Source organism: Apiospora phragmitis (assembly GCF_038363925.1).
Source record: "Apiospora phragmitis strain CBS 135458 chromosome Unknown utg000011l:1.0-3236445.0:1.0-3240683.0, whole genome shotgun sequence".
Classification (NCBI taxonomy): Eukaryota; Fungi; Ascomycota; class Sordariomycetes; order Amphisphaeriales; family Apiosporaceae; genus Apiospora; species Apiospora phragmitis.
In genome coordinates, this window is record NW_027117411.1 from 550,970 (window position 1) to 566,235 (window position 15,266).

Sequence of the window (15,266 nt, forward strand, 5' to 3'; positions counted from 1 at the left end):
AGGCAAAAAAGGCGTGAGCTCGACGTTCATTGACTCCTAAAACCTCTTATAACATGGTAATAGTACATGATTTCTCTGGTATATCTCCATTAACGTTACATTACATATCACCATGATCCCCCAGATTCGTCACTGAACCTGGGCATGTCTCCTCAGGACCGCGATGGCTCCTCGTCGCTATGGTGAGCTTTGTCTGGTTCAACCATCGTCTCATCTTCATTGTGAACATCCTCGCCTTGCTCACTCTCCTCATCTTCCTCGTTTTCTTCGCCCTCTTCGTCACCCTCTACTTCGCCCTCTTCGTGATCTTCCGCCTCAGTCGCTTGACCCAGCGTGCCGTTCTCTCCTCATTCTCGCCGTCTTCTTCTTCGTCGTCTTCAATTTCCTCCTCGTCGTCGTCAGAGTCTTCATACCAATCCGGGATCAGTTCGTTGGTGGCTTCCCCATCGTCGCCTTCCTCATTCCCCTCGAGCCTGCGGTGTGCTGCCTCGCGGCCCACGACCGGCAGCCTCTTAACGCCACGGCGCTTTGCCTTTTCGGGCACAAGGTCGGGATTCAGCAGCCCAATTTGTAAAAGCACGGAGGCCTGGTCCCAGTATATATATTCGTGTGCGAGCTTGCCGCCGCGGACCGTGACGATGCTAACCATGAGGATCTCGACCTTTTTCTTGGTCGGAGGGACCCCCGGCAGGATCCACGGCATTTCCGTCGTGTGCTTGAAGGCGACGTGCAGCTCGTCCACTACGCGGTCAGTGCCGATGGTGCGCGACAACAGCGTCAGCTGCAGCGAGCCCGGGTTGTGGTGCAGGAAGTAGTGGCCATAAAAGTCATGCAGCTCATCAGCGCCGATGCCGCCAGTCAGCGTCGGCACATGCGTTACGTACGGCGTCGGTTTCGCCGTGTATGTGGACATGGTCTTCTGGAGGTTTTGCGTGAAGAATTTGCCTGTGAATAGAGAATATCAGTCTTGCTGGCCTCGGTGATGGTGCGATGCCCAGCATTACTACTGGAATAGCCACGTACCTTGCACATTCTCTTCATGGACGCGCTCAAGGTTGACGTCCCGTCGCCATGCTCTCCGCGCCGTGGCCAAGCTCCGGGTCCAAGCCAGGTCGGCGCTGATCTTATCGTATTCCTCAAGGTCGTTCTCGGCGAAGCCGCTGCTAACCCCTGGGTACGAATAGGTCGGGTAAGAGTACTTGACATAGCCTCCCGTTCCCATACCGTGCGGGATCTGGCGCCTGACAGTCCGCCGCTTCCCTTGAATCGCCACCATCTGCGTTTGCTTCACGATCCCAATAATTTCATCACCCTCAGCTAGGTGTACCAGTACATGGACGCCACCGGGGTGGCGAGTGCGCGGGTCTGGGATCGATGTGGGATAGTACGCGATCAAACAACACAACTTGAACGAGGGGTTATTGTCGATTATGTGGAAATGGTCGAGACAGACACTTGATGCTTCCCCGTAAGCCACTATGCCGAATGTATCGCATGCTGGCATTTCTTGGTTGGCTAACGCGCGCAGATGCGTTCGGTATTCCTTTTCGTTCCCCATCGAGAAGTACTCCACGTCAAAGCCCTCCGTCTTCCAGGCTTCGATTGTGAGCTGATCGAAGTCCTCTTCCTCTTCTTCCGAAGTTATGTAGAGCTTCGGCTTTGATTTGTTGAAATCCTCACTCAGAAAAGGCTCACGGTGATTAGGACCGGCACCGGCCATACTACCGCCTACAATGCCGACGTTCCCTTGTTGTCGCCCAAGGCAGCATCGACTATTTTCGGCACATCAAACATTTTTGAGGGACTTGTTGAAAATGATTATTAGAATTTGGTGATAATAAATGATGTATGCAAATCAATTTATGTCAGACTGGTACGGGGTATATGTCTATGCCACTTCTTCCTTTGCTATTTTACTTAATATTCTAGCGTGGAAACAGGATTGATTGCATTACCAGACCGTCATTGACATATGACGTCATCAACCCCTGCAGTGGTGGTTCCAACCTTGTTCAAACGTACCTTCTTACCCTTGATCAAAGAACACTTCAAGACTGTATAATTTCAACTCATGATGCGGAGTAAAAACAAAGAGGTGTCTTAGATACTATAAAGATAATGGACATCGAGTCCTTCCGTCGCAGTTTTATCTCCACCCGCGTCACTACGTAGAGGATACTTCCAATACGATCAACTCAGGGTAAACTGACAGCTCCTATTAGGGGGTTATTTAGGTTGGCTGCTAAACAAAGACTGCGACCGTTGTGACTAAGGAACTCCGCCACGGACACTAAAATTCCATCATAGTAGTACGTGTGCTTGATCAACAGTTTGCTTGCACCAACACCCCGCTCAGCCGCTGCCCATCTTTCCATCGGCTGTTTTCACCAGTCTACATTGTGCACTCTAGCTGCACATCGAATGCGATATTATGAACTTGCTTAGGATACTGTCGCATCCAAAACAGCGGCACATCTAGGAGTGGGTAACGTAAGGGAGAGTCTCTCCTTCAAGGACGTCGCTGTAGATGTCAAATGTACCTCGTCTTTCCCGCCTGGGACGCAGTCGAATATCTTGGTTGCGTTTGACTCCTGGCCCATCAAGACAGTGCTCCAACAGGCGGCGGAGTCAATCACCTCGTAGCATGGCTCGGGATCGCACGGTCCGGGTTGTGGTTCCTGCCGTGCGCTCATGGCCGGGACGAGCGGCATTAAAAGGCAAATGATGGCCGGGACCTGCATCGTCGTCAATTGAAGTGGCATAGAATGCGAGTTAGAAAAAGGGTGAAGGGAAAGCAGACTGGCCGTTAAAGAGGCGTCCAGGCCACACTACTTATCAATAGCTAGCCGTGCTGCAAGGGGTAGCAATGCCGCAAGGAGTGTCTTCTACTCATACTGTTACTCGTTTGGGACCAATCACTTGTAGATAGCAAAACTTGAGGTGACAGGCATAACCATTCCATTCGTAATAAGATGTGCAGTGGTTTTCTTGATCCATTTAGCCTAGGTAGATAGCCAAGCCCAGTGTTCGGCAGTTGATTTGCATGCAGCATCTTAGCCGCCTTTGAATGGCCAGAAATTGGAGGTCTAAATATCTTCCAGCTCGAATTTCACCAAGAGTGAGCATTTGGTCTCCTTTCCTTTTAAATCCAGTAACCTGATGAAGTTCCATTCTGGCCTCGTATACAAGAGCCGAACAGTACATACCACGAACGTTGGGTTTCTAGACCACGAATCGTCGCTCTTGATCATTATACGGAGGAACACAAGTTCGTTATCGTCATACTCCCATTGGAGCTGCTCATCCCAAATGGGATCTGTAGGCGGCGGATTCTCGCCTCGATGGAGGAAGCCGAGCCTGTGCTGGTGGTAGTGGCCGGTCTTTTGCTTTGCTGCGAGCTTCTCCTCGTTGGGGTGTACCATCGAACAGGTCAAATATGGCTTTATCTCGCTGGCGTCACGGTCCGGAGGCAGTGGAATGTCGGTAGCGCCACCCACATGTAACCGCAGTCTCTTTCTTCTGCCCGTATTCAGCTGTCCGTTTCCACCTGGACGTAGGGCAGCTGGCTTCAACACGTAACCGTCTGTCCCAGTGAACAAGGCCTCATTGCATTGCATGCCAGCCCCGTAGGTTTGCCAATTCAAGGCGCAAATCTGCGACCCTACTCCCCAGAAGGGCACTGGCCTCAAGTTCCGCGAACTGATGCGGGTCCCTTTCGGGAACACACGCACAAGGGCACCCGCGTTGTGCCGAGATATTTTGCCAGAATTCGCTGGCATGTGTTGTAGAAGCTGGGTCTCTGAGACGTTGATCAGGTGGTGATGAGGTTCTCGGCTTCCATATTCCGCATCTTCGAACCACGAGTTATCAGGGGGCTTGACGGACTGAGCATAGACTCCAAGCGCCGCTAACTCTGGGACTATGACGTTTGAAGCAGCCGCCGCTTTCTGCTCGCGGTACTTTTGGTGGTTTCGTCTCTCCTCTTCGTCCTCTGAACTCTCCGATAAATCATCCTCTTCCGCGACTTCATTTGAGTGATATTCCACAATAACACATATTTTAGAGCCCAGCTCGTCCAAGCGGACATGATCATTGGCACCCTCTTGCTCGAGATGTCCTCTGTCGCGCACAGACTTGCTTAAGAGTCGATCGCTGAAAACCTCTTTCATGATGGAAACGAGTCGTTGCTGCCCGTACGCATCGCAGTGGTTTTCCAGGCTCAAGAAGATGGGTGCAGCGCGATATCCCTGTTCGTCAACAGCCTCTGCAGCCTCCTGGTCAACCACGTCGCGAATGGTCTCGCAGACAGCCCTGAACGCGATGTGGCTGACGAGGGTATACCCATGGGTCACCTTTGGTTCTTCTTTGTCGTCGCTATTCCACGCGTCAATCTCGACACATCGTGCGCCTGTACGAAGCGCGCGCTCGTAGGCAACGGCGGAGCTCTTTCCAAACAGCTGATGCGCCATCAAGTAAGTGTTGTGGCTTGAGCTAATAAAGTACTCGGGAAGTGTGTGTGACCGGTCTGTAAGATGAGCGGGTACTTGAATGTGCGGGCGCTGCACCAAGGCCTCCAAGGCCTCCGTGGGTTGGTCGGAATCGACGCCGGCTTCTGCCTCGTTCAAAACGTTTTGGATCACGAGGAACGAGCGAAGGGCGTGGCTGACGCGCAGCTGGCCGGTGGTGATGGCGGTTCGGCGACCGGCGTGGCCTCCACCCGCAACGCTCTCATAGTCGATTTTCTCGCCATATTCATCCTCATCGTCTTCACCCGTGAGCTTCGAAAAGACGTTCAGCTTGCTCAACCGCGAGCTCAAGTCGGACATGATGCTGGCGATGTGAAAATGTGATTGATAGCAACTCCCGAAAAGATGGCGTTTTCAGCTTTAGTATGTCTTTGAAAAAAAGGGAAGGAGCTGTTCTCAAAAAACGTTTCAGCCGGAAATTCGGCACCCCTGAGCACATTCCCAGCTGATCATGCCTTGCAAGCTTGCTTACGACGATGAGAACGACTTGGCTTACGCCAGCGAGTTTTGGTTTTGGTGGGTGGGATGACCCCAAATTGTGGCGCTTAATTGCAGGCAGGCTCACTCAGCTCGGGGACAGCAGAGCATCATCACCCATCACCTCGTGTGCGGATGTAACGATGTCTTGGGCCATCGGCACTCGGTCAGCTGCAGTCATTCCAGCGAGAGCAGCTAGCCCGAATCTGTCGTCAGAGCCAGGTAACCCACGTCATTAGTGATCGACCTGGTGTCAGATCGGATCCTACCGGCGCGCCGCATTTCTTGGATCCGCAAGTCCGGTACCCGTAGCCTGTCCTGACCTGTACATACATGCAGCTGCAAGCACTATCTCTGTCAAGATCTTGGTAGCTTGAAGCATATGCATACTAGGTCGTTGAACTGAACTCGGTTTCCAACCACACCGTGACTGCACCGTGCTGTCGCGTGCATCATGGGCCGATTGAGTCGAGGCTGCTTCAAGTGTCGCCAGCGGCGCGTTCGCTGTGACCAAGGCCGCCCCTCTTGCCAGCGCTGCATTAAGCGAAACGAAGTTTGCGAGGGCTACCGCGACGAAGCAACGCTGACATTTCGGTATGAAACTGAGAAAGTTATCCACACGCACGAGTTGCAGCTGCAGGAAACTCTACCAGTCGCGCGGCAATAGGCTTTCGTCACAGGAGCCGATCGGTTGATGGGAGGAGCCCAGTCTCGTCAAAAGACTCGGTGGATTCCTCCCACTTTACCCCAGATGAAGCCACATCCTTCCTCCATCTGCCCTCGCATTACCCGTGGCTCAAGCAGGTGCCCCAACATGCCCAGGTCCAGAAAGAAGACCGGGCGGTGGAGCAGTTCATGGACAAATATGTCATGTACCCTTGCAACGAGACCTCGTCGCCTGGGTTTTTGGAGCATCTGCCATCTCTATTCAAGGAAGTGAATGTCGAAGGCCGCTACGCCCTACGCTGGGCTATTAGGGCGGCTGCCTACGCCGAAGCAGCCAGGGAGTCCGAGGGAAGCCATATCGCGCAGAAAGCTCTGTACTGTTACGGCGAGGCATTGTCGGCGCTTGGCGCGTCGCTGGCAGAATCAGGCAAAACACCTGACGACTTTGACTTGATGACAATCGTCGTCTTGGACCTGTTCGAGGCAAGGCAAGACCCCACCTGACTTTTGCATTCGGCTTCTAACGCCACCAGGCGCTGTTCCTTCAAGATATCTCCCAGGTCGGTACCCACACCCAACGCATGGCCCAAATCCTGAGACTTCGAGGTTCAGATCAGTTCTATAATCCGCGCGGCTGGTCCCTCTTTCGGTTGGCGCACCACCGCATCGTAGGTCCTACTTTGCTGTGGCTTAGGGGCTATGCTCACAATTCCTAGCAAAAGCACCAATTGGCTTTCAATCAACCCGCTCTCAGCGAGTCGACGATCTGGCTCGATCAGTTGAATGATAGAGTGCCGTTCGTCCGAATGGAGAAGGATGCGCACGAGATAAAACAGACGTGCGAGAGAGCACGCAGCCTGTTGGGGGGGGGGGGGGGTGATGGAGAACGACTCGATTTATTCTGTCGAGTCACTCCAAGAGCTTTATGAGCTCGATCAGACAGCTTCCAGCTGGCATCAAGGTCCCCAATGGCATTTTAACTCGGTTTCCATCAGCGACTTGTCTTTGGACCTTCCAGTTCCCCCATTAACTCGCGATGTTGAGCTCCATGGAGATGTGTGGAAGGCCTACGAGCTCAATTATCACCGGACAGCCCGGATCTTATTCCACCAACAGCTGTTGAAGGTGCTAGAAGCAATTTTGGCGAAACCCGGCATACCAGAGCTTATGGTCCTAAGTTTGCATGACATGATGGACCGATCAACAAACACTGCGTACGCCCTTGTAGAATCGATCCTGGCGACCGTTCCTCAGTCACTCGGGGATATTGACCACTTGGGTCACGTTCCTGACGCTCGAAATGGAATCCCTAAGTGTAGGTCGATTGGCTGTTATCTTCTTCTCTGGCCGATCAAAATAATCAAAGCCCCTGGTTCGGCGGCATCTTTGGGGCAGAAGGCCAAGGCCCAGTCCGTGTACGAACGGATCCGAGACTGCACTGGAATGACGTCGAGATTGGGAGACTTGAGCGTGTTGCCGTGATTTTGGATGGCTGACGGATTTGGAGGAAGCGGCACAAACCTTACACCTCATCAAAAAGCTCTGTACTGTACTAGGGGTCAACCATGGCCCCCACACATACTGATCCTGCACAACCGAGTGTGGTTGATGGATTGGATTGCAGCTATCCACGTCATGGAAGGGCAACGAATGGAATGATTCAGGAGGATCTGGCTGGCTGTGCGATAATTCTTAGCAACCTGGAATAATCGCCTGTTGGCAGGTTCGATGATTAGATCAAGCCAACAGTTCAAGGCGATCATGATCATCAGATAGACCGTGATTGAATGCACGTCGGCAGCCAACGCCTCTTTCTTGCATTCATTCGCCCCAATCAGGTAAAGTCGGCGCGTCTCCAACTCCCCATCAATAATTACACTGACCTCTCTCAATCAGAGCAAACCCTTGCTGTGCCGCATCTTGTTTCTCTATTTAAACAACACTTGCTCCTCATTTGGCACAATAGTGTTTCCCAAGCTAGAAGCATCTCTCGCAACTGGAAGACTCCACACTTCAGTCATGTACACCATCGCCCAGCTCCTCGTTGCCGTGCTGGCCGTGACGCCGGCATTGGCCCTACCTACGATCTTCCCAGATGACCTCAGCCCAGTTGACTTCAGCAATTTCCCGGAGGTACGTTTAGTAACGGCAGCCCGCCTCTGAAACCAGAGGAAAGGCATTTGGAAGTCACTAACAGCGGCCGTCTAGCTCGAAGTTGCTGCCAGGGGCACATGCAGTACCAACAGTGACTGCCCGGGTGGCGCGTGTATCTGCCGAGGAGGTTGCCACTGCATCTCAGGCCCCCCAAGAGCCTGAGACCGCGAAAGAGCTCATCCGTATCCATCCTAGATCGATTGATGGCAATAAGATGGGGGGAACCATGCGTACAAAACGAGTCGCTGTTCATCGCCAACATGGGACGCGCAAGGGCCATCCAGCTTGGGCATCGGCTATTATTCAACCCATAAGCACATAATCACCTAATGCAGACTTGAAATACGAATCTTTTGCCTCAAACACTAATTAATATTTACAGATGTCGTGTGGTTTGTTTTAATAGGCATAATAGCACCTTTGCTCCGCGTACATCTTCATAAGCTAGATCTGAAATTTAGCTTCAAGAGGATCCTGACTTTGGCCCCTTGAACAACGTCTCCTCGAGCACCGTTCCATCCTCCAGCTTGACCTTATCCGCGCCCACCATAACAAAGGAGATCCGGCACGGCTCGTCAGTGCGGTTGATCCACTGGTGATTCGCGCCGCCCTGGATGATGAACTCGCCCGCCTTGACGACCTTCTCCTCGCCCCCGTCGAGCGCCAGCACGATCTCGCCGGACATGACGACGCAGTAGTCCATGCTCTGCGTGCGGTGCATAGGAACTGTGTAGCGCGGGGGCAGGTTGGTGACACAGAACAAGGTACCGCCCGGTGGGCAGCGCGGCAACTTCGGGGGTGTCGCAGCAGCGGTAGTTAAGTCGCCATTGTTGGATACGGGCACAGTGTCCCGCGTGTCAAAGGTGGCAAAGGAGCTCACGCTCGGGCCGAAGGGATAGAAGGTCTCGACCGCTTCGTCGGTGCGGAAGATGGACGTGCCGTCCGCGGCGTGGCCCGTAATGACGAGGCGAGGGTTGGTGGGTTGAGTCATGGCTGTTGTTGTAGGTGATCGTAATCTAGAATTCGGGACTGACGAGGCTTTTTGGTGATATTGGCTGAACAGCTGCGACGACGCCTTGGTCAAGTGCTACTGTTGTGGTTGTTCTTTTCGTTATTGCAGTTCTTTGTGGAATGTGTTGGTAAGAAGTTTGCAGACTCAAGAGGAGATTAGTTGGGATGTCTGTTTCTAAGATGATGGTAATGGAAAAATATCATGTTTTCGACCTGCAATCCGACCCCTTTATACGCAGTGATGTGATGCCGCTGGCAAACCTACATTCCCTATCGCTTACGCCTCTATATGTGAATCCTCGCGCAGCTAACTGCATTAGGAAAGTTGGACGATGCTGGGGCCTGGATCCTTCTCGCGCAAAATGTCGTATGATTGGTTGATTAATTACTATAGTTAGTCGCCCCACACTGTAAGTTGACTAAACGGTAAGATATTACGGGGTGGGATAACCACTAATAAGCGATACGCTTACACTACCGTGATTTGCGGCGTTGGGATAGCTATCAATGGGATAGATAACAACGGGATAGTCGAGTGGCGGGGTGGCTGACTGGCAAATTATGGAAGTAACTACCTGCGCAGTGGTATACTCCAGGTCAAGCCAGATGGAATCGCCAGTGGTGATGGCAGTTGCCGAAGACGTTCTTTCTAACGACCACTTGCTTGAGGTGACTCAATACATGTAGCAAATAGGAAGCAACAATCTAACATCCCACCCCCTATTATAGTAACCGCCAATATTTGAAATCCCCTTTAGGAAGGCACCGATCAGTAGCCGCTCACGTCTCTAATGGCCAGCCATCATTCAAGGATTGCAGCAAAATCAAGAGCGTCTCGCTCTGGCATTCCTGTTTCGCAACATTGATGGCACTTGAGCTCCAACTCTTCCGTCTTACCTCTTGGTCCTATATCTCCCCTCTTACAACTCCATTTCGCTCTCCAGTCCCATCCCTTTATATGCTATATCCCACAGACTTACTCTCTACATACGTTTTGTTTCCTGCGTTCCACCCCGTCTCCGGCTTTTCCCATTTCGCTAGCACCTCTCACTTCGCTTCAGTCCCTTTGCTGATTTGCATTTCCGCCGATGAAGGGAAAGAGAAAGTTAAGGTACGTTGCCTTCATTGATCCATGAACATCATGAACACTCGCCAACTCACGTTACAGCCCCCGCAATGGGTCCGTACCCCCCACCGGCAGCCGAGCTCGTTCAAGGCAGGACCCCTCACCTGGTGCCGAGCCACAAAACAAGGCAACCTCATTGGATAATATTTTTCTCGCCTGCACTGCTAACCCATGCTTCCAGAGAAGAGCAGTCAAGCAGACGCAGCTGAACTTCCCCATCGTTCGCAAAGATAGCGAACACGCCGAAGACGGCAAGAGCGAGTCCAATTATGCGCCATCTTCATCCTTGGCCCCAACCCCTCCCTTGACGCAGGCCTCTGGCTCACATCCTTCTCATGGCGGCTACGCTTCTAGTCACCCTCGCCCAGCACCTGGTATAGGACACATGGAGTTGTAGAAAGTGCAAGAGGGAGCAGAGCTTGGTGATCTTTGAACTTTGCGCGTTGCGCTGGTAGCCCTGGTGTGTCTCACGTTAGCTTTGCAGCCCGTGATGATAGATGATAGAGTGGAGAGTGGAAGAGGGAGCGGGCCTTGGTGATCTATGTCGTTGCACGGTGGCTTCCCCGACGATACCTAGCCTGATATAGTTGAGCGGATGATGTGTAACGGCGCAGCCTTATCTCTGCCAATATTCGTGTGATATCTTGTTTGGAAGTCGATGGTTGATATGCGGAAACAATACAAGACAAGACTTATATTTTGTTTCCAAAATGAGGTTGACAAGACTTTCCTTCCAAAGTAAGATTAAAGAGGTTTAATCTACAGCCTCCAGTGTTAGGATGATGTAGAATATTAGGTGCTTAATATTAGGCAGACATTGTTTGCATCTAGTATACTGGGGACAATTACCTTCAGGATCCTTCCCATAATCAAATCCGGCGGATGTTGCAAACGTGAATTGGAGATGTTCTCTGTCTCATCTTGAACTTGACCTCTGCTGGCGATGGTTTCCGCCTTGGACCTCATCTGCCAGACCGCAAGTAAGTTTTCCTGACCTCGTTTAATGCGGTGGCACCATTAGGCAACTATATCCCTAATTCAACATCGTGCAACATATCAGAGATCCTGCCCCAGCATCACAAGTTTCTTCTCGCTCCGTTGGGAGCATCAAGCCCACCACAAGTAACAATCCCAATCTTTGCCGTGTAGATCACCCACGCTACACGCAGCATCACTTTGGAGGGCAGCGCCTAGGCTTTAACGAATCCACCACCCGAGCCCCGGTCCCGCCTCAATTATCTGCCTCTCCTAAAAATAAACAGTCTAATATCATCTCTTACGAGGGCTACCTACCATCACCACCACGTTATATGTTATCAGAGTCTCTACTCATCTAACTACACACTTTCATTATCGCCGGCGAGGTTTACCTTGTTATACCGTATCCCCGCACGCAGACACATCCTTTCGTCCAAAACACATCACCCGCGACGTCAATCCTCACCCCAGCACCATATTCGCCCGCGACAAACGCGTCAAGCTGAGCGCCCCCGGGAGAGGCAGGTGAGTATCGCTAGTAAATTCCTATTTTCTTATAAAGCCTACTGACTTTCGCTCGCCAGGTTCGTCATCGGGAAGAGAGGCTGCGGCAGCTCCGGGTGCCATCATTAGGGGTAAGCCAACAATTTACCGCCCTCGTTTTGCATCTACCATCCGAAAGAAAGAAAACACACGCTGACTAAAAATTTACAGATCCACGTGCCACCATCCACAGTGACGAACCCCAAAAGTCTATGATCACATGCGCCCACGCGCCGGGCGAGCCTGGTACGCGACCGGCCAATGGAGGCATGTGACCGGCCATCGTGGGATTCATGAAAGAGGGCAAGGAGTTTGAAGCGATCTAGGTTCGCCGCAGCAGTTCGCCAAGAAGCAACCTGATTGGCCTCGTGGAACACACCCAAGTGTTTCTGGACATGCTAGCTGGAGCTGACGGGAGGCCTATCATCTGCACCGTCCCCTCTCGTGCCCAGGGCCCTGGTGACCTGGAGCCCGTATCGGAATACGGCGTACCGCGAGTGTTCCCTGAACCATTTCGATTCTCTACACCGAGCAACCTTCCGATAGACCTGGAGGTTGTGAACCCGGCAAACCGAGTTACTGGCCCAGAGGGCAAGACCATGTGGCGAGCTCGATTTCAACATGGCGGCACCACCCGATATCACAACATCGTTACCGGCGGACAGCGCCTGGCGAGGCCTTCTGTGGCCAAAGGTGGCCTGCTAGCCGACGAAATAGGACTGGGAAAGACCTTGACAGCACTTTCGTTGATCGCCAGCGACAAGGGCCCGGGCAGGAGGACCCTCATCCTCGCGCCCCCCTCCGTCATGCAAGAGTGGCAGAACCAAATTGGTCTACACATAGCCAAGGTGCACGCCACGGGCGAACCCATTCTGCGCTTCGCAATCTATTATGGCCCCAATCGCACCCAGGAGCGCGGAGACTTGCAAAACTTCGACATTGTTCTCTCCACGTACCACACCTTGAGCAAAGAATGGCAAGACTCGCAGCGGGCGGAGGGCAATCCCAAACCCCCCCCCCTCTTGCACGACATGCGTTGGCGACGCCTGATTCTGGATGAGGCCAACCTGATCAAGAACTACAAAACTAAACTGTATCAGGCGGTCGACGCGTTGGCGCCCAAGGCCGACCGCCGGTGGCTGTTGACGGCGACGCCGTTGAATAACGGACCGGACAACCTCGCTGCCATCTTCGGAATCCTGCGCACGTCGCGCTTCGACACGGCCGAGAAGTTCATCCAACAAATTAATAACCCCGTCCGCCAGAACATCAAGGACGCCGAGAAACGCGTCCCTCAAATCATTAGCTGCCACACTTTGCGACGCACCAAGGAGGGCGTAAGCATTAATACCAAGCCCAAAACCTTACACAATATCCAAGTCGAGCTGGCTCCGGAGGACGTACCCGACTATAGAAGATTGGAGTCGAAGCTGTACCAGTTCGTGCGCGAGGTGGAGACGACCCTTCCCTTCATCCAGAAGTTATCGGTGCTGCGGTACATGTTAGCCGTTGGTTTCAAGAACTATACACGTCAGGAAGGGAACAGCGCCGACGATGTCGTGTTGGCTCGCGACGCGCTGTGCGGGCTTGGTATCGAGCTGCACCCTGTTGAACTGCCGGCGGCCGATCATATTCTCGCCCAAGCAACCGACAATGATGGCATGCTGAGCTGCCTGGCGTGTGCAAAGCAGCAGCCCTTCAAGCAACGCTATGTTCGTCTCGATGCCGCTTAAAATGCAGGAGATCCTTGGGAGGGAACAACTGAACCCCGTCGACCTCTTGGGTCTGCCCCCTATACCCATGATTACCGGTCACTGGTTCAACTACGTCGATGTCCTTGCTGTTATGCCTGATGGGGCGTCATCCTTACGACAAGTGCCTCATCCCTTCACTAAGAAAACCTTCATTTCCCGGCAGACCTACACGCGCGAGCATGGCCCATCAGACGCAAAAGAGGCTTCGCTTTATGCCGGCTCCAGTGTCAATTCAGCCGGCGGCCCAATCCGCGTCGTCGACCATCTCATGTCGGTATACAAATTTCATGGCGACGATGGCCCATTGCACTACCAATTTGCTCGACGCCCCGGCCGAGTTATGAATTTCCATTTGGTAAACATTGTCGACAATATATCCCTCCCAGACCCAGACTCGACAGTGGTGCCTGACGGGTTCTTCGAGCAAGTCAGGTTCGTACGTGTAATCGAGGGCATCTTAGTCCTTTATCTCGGGGTATGCCTCGATTCGCCCAATCTTAACCACAACCCTCAGCATATTATTGGGTACCAGCGCGAGCTGAGGCAGGGCTTGGCATTGCCCAATTTCAGTACCCAAGGTCTTAACAGGGCATGGGCCAATATACCAAGGGCTCGATGGCCTAACAAGATGGCGCCTCAGGTGTATATGCTGCCGCCTACATGTCAACGTCGGAGCCTACCGCTCAAAGAAGGACTCAAAGATTCTGTGCTACGCATGCTACCGATACTCGCAAAGGAAATGCGAACCACCCGATCCATCTGAAATGCGGCGCCGAAAAGGATTGGTTCTCCTGAATCATGAAGCTCGTCTATTGGTCGCGCCAGAGAGCAGGCGATGCTTGGACTGTTCGTCTGACAATTCGGATAGATGGTTCTACACCGACGCCTTCCTCGACGAAGACAAGATGATATGCCGTCGATGTCATGACTCCTTCACGGGTCCTATTGTGTACCCCCGTTACGTGAAGTTCGAGTTTCCCAATGTTGCAACACCGCCTTGCATGTCCTGTGGCTCTACCGGCTACCGCAACTGGCATCAAAGCAGCTCTGGCGAGCCCAACGATCGACTGCTGTGCTACGAGTGCTACTGTTTTGAGCAGTCAATGCGATATCCACACAACGATCACCCCAAACTGCCTTTCCGCAGCGCCACGTCCTAGGGCGTGCACCTACTGATCGAGAATGGCGGAATTTCCAGAAAGAAAAGGATGGAAAAGCCACACCTCGCCAAGAGACGTTGGTTATCCGCCGGGTATTGCGGAAGGGGAATCAGGCCTGTGAGCTTTGCAGCATGAGAGGGTTGATTAATTAGAGCAATGTTGAAGGCCTGGATAGCAAGGTCCACGACGTGTGTCCATACTGCCGTCGCGAATGTCGGGACTCGTCCGCCGACCCAGGCACGCGGCACATACAACTACGCAAACGCTACTCTTGGCAAACAAACCAATTTAGAGCGCTGCACAAGTCGAGTCGCTTAAATATGGATGAGCAGTGAGGGCGCAGCGATCACTTCCGGATTAGGGGACGTGGAACTCGTACGAGATGCCTCGTATTATACGTATAACTAGAGCAGATAATAGCAAGAACGCTTCATACCTCAGTGCTCAAGTAGTATTCCTGAGTCTATAGCGGCTAGCATCAAAGCACTAGCAAAATCCTATGTCGAGGACCGAGCCATAACACCCACGACACGCAGTAGTAGTAGCAGCAGCAGCAGCAGTAGGTATTGTAGTTGTATTGATTAACGTCGGGGGAGCCGCCACGGGGTGAACGACTCCTAGCCTCTAAGGGGGCATCTGGACGGGCTGAGCTCAAACTATACTAACTACTGACCCCCTGCACTTCCGATCCAGTAACCATGCTAATACAATACAGTTCCACCCAACAGATTAGCAATATTCTTTCCATGTTTAAGCCGGCAATCTCCCTCGTCCCGGCGAGGGTAGCATTCCTTCCAGTTCCGAAACTTTGTATGCGTTGATCTTAGCCATGAGGCTATGTGTGTTGTGTTTACAATACCTTCCACAGTGT

At 52.6% G+C, this 15,266-nt stretch overlaps 8 protein-coding genes across 8 annotated transcripts; 5 read left to right on the forward strand and 3 right to left on the reverse strand.

Annotated features, from left to right (window-relative positions):
* Positions 1-286: 286 nt before the first annotated feature.
* On the reverse strand, positions 287-1,720 carry PG994_012995 (uncharacterized protein; the record flags this gene model as incomplete). Its single annotated transcript, XM_066864404.1, has 2 exons — positions 287-945; positions 1,024-1,720. The coding sequence occupies 2 exons, from the start codon at positions 1,718-1,720 to the stop codon at positions 287-289; spliced, it is 1,356 nt and encodes a 451-aa protein (XP_066709365.1).
* A 1,366-nt stretch (positions 1,721-3,086) lies between these two features.
* On the reverse strand, positions 3,087-4,826 carry PG994_012996 (1-phosphatidylinositol- -bisphosphate phosphodiesterase delta-3 protein; the record flags this gene model as incomplete). Its single annotated transcript, XM_066864405.1, has 1 exon — positions 3,087-4,826. One exon carries the CDS (start codon positions 4,824-4,826, stop codon positions 3,087-3,089), a length of 1,740 nt encoding a protein of 579 aa, XP_066709366.1.
* Positions 4,827-5,457: 631 nt separating this feature from the next.
* Positions 5,458-7,151, forward strand: PG994_012997 (Zn2/Cys6 DNA-binding protein; the record flags this gene model as incomplete). Its single annotated transcript, XM_066864406.1, is given in 5 exon segments — positions 5,458-5,597; positions 5,615-6,131; positions 6,203-6,337; positions 6,386-6,469; positions 6,579-7,151. 5 exon segments carry the CDS (start codon positions 5,458-5,460, stop codon positions 7,149-7,151), a joined length of 1,449 nt encoding a protein of 482 aa, XP_066709367.1.
* Positions 7,152-7,688: 537 nt separating this feature from the next.
* On the forward strand, positions 7,689-8,145 carry PG994_012998 (uncharacterized protein; the record flags this gene model as incomplete). Its single annotated transcript, XM_066864407.1, has 2 exons — positions 7,689-7,802; positions 7,867-8,145. The coding sequence occupies 2 exons, from the start codon at positions 7,689-7,691 to the stop codon at positions 8,143-8,145; spliced, it is 393 nt and encodes a 130-aa protein (XP_066709368.1).
* A 141-nt stretch (positions 8,146-8,286) lies between these two features.
* On the reverse strand, positions 8,287-8,814 carry PG994_012999 (cupin 2 domain-containing protein; the record flags this gene model as incomplete). Its single annotated transcript, XM_066864408.1, has 1 exon — positions 8,287-8,814. The coding sequence occupies one exon, from the start codon at positions 8,812-8,814 to the stop codon at positions 8,287-8,289; it is 528 nt and encodes a 175-aa protein (XP_066709369.1).
* Positions 8,815-9,922: 1,108 nt separating this feature from the next.
* On the forward strand, positions 9,923-10,357 carry PG994_013000 (uncharacterized protein; the record flags this gene model as incomplete). Its single annotated transcript, XM_066864409.1, has 2 exons — positions 9,923-9,945; positions 10,003-10,357. 2 exons carry the CDS (start codon positions 9,923-9,925, stop codon positions 10,355-10,357), a joined length of 378 nt encoding a protein of 125 aa, XP_066709370.1.
* Positions 10,358-11,876: 1,519 nt separating this feature from the next.
* PG994_013001 (SNF2 family N-terminal domain-containing protein) lies at positions 11,877-13,214 on the forward strand (the record flags this gene model as incomplete). The annotated part of the gene is made up of 1 exon (XM_066864410.1): positions 11,877-13,214. One exon carries the CDS (start codon positions 11,877-11,879, stop codon positions 13,212-13,214), a length of 1,338 nt encoding a protein of 445 aa, XP_066709371.1.
* Positions 13,215-13,281: 67 nt separating this feature from the next.
* On the forward strand, positions 13,282-14,395 carry PG994_013002 (uncharacterized protein; the record flags this gene model as incomplete). The annotated part of the gene is made up of 2 exons (XM_066864411.1): positions 13,282-13,667; positions 14,104-14,395. 2 exons carry the CDS (start codon positions 13,282-13,284, stop codon positions 14,393-14,395), a joined length of 678 nt encoding a protein of 225 aa, XP_066709372.1.
* Positions 14,396-15,266: the final 871 nt, after the last annotated feature.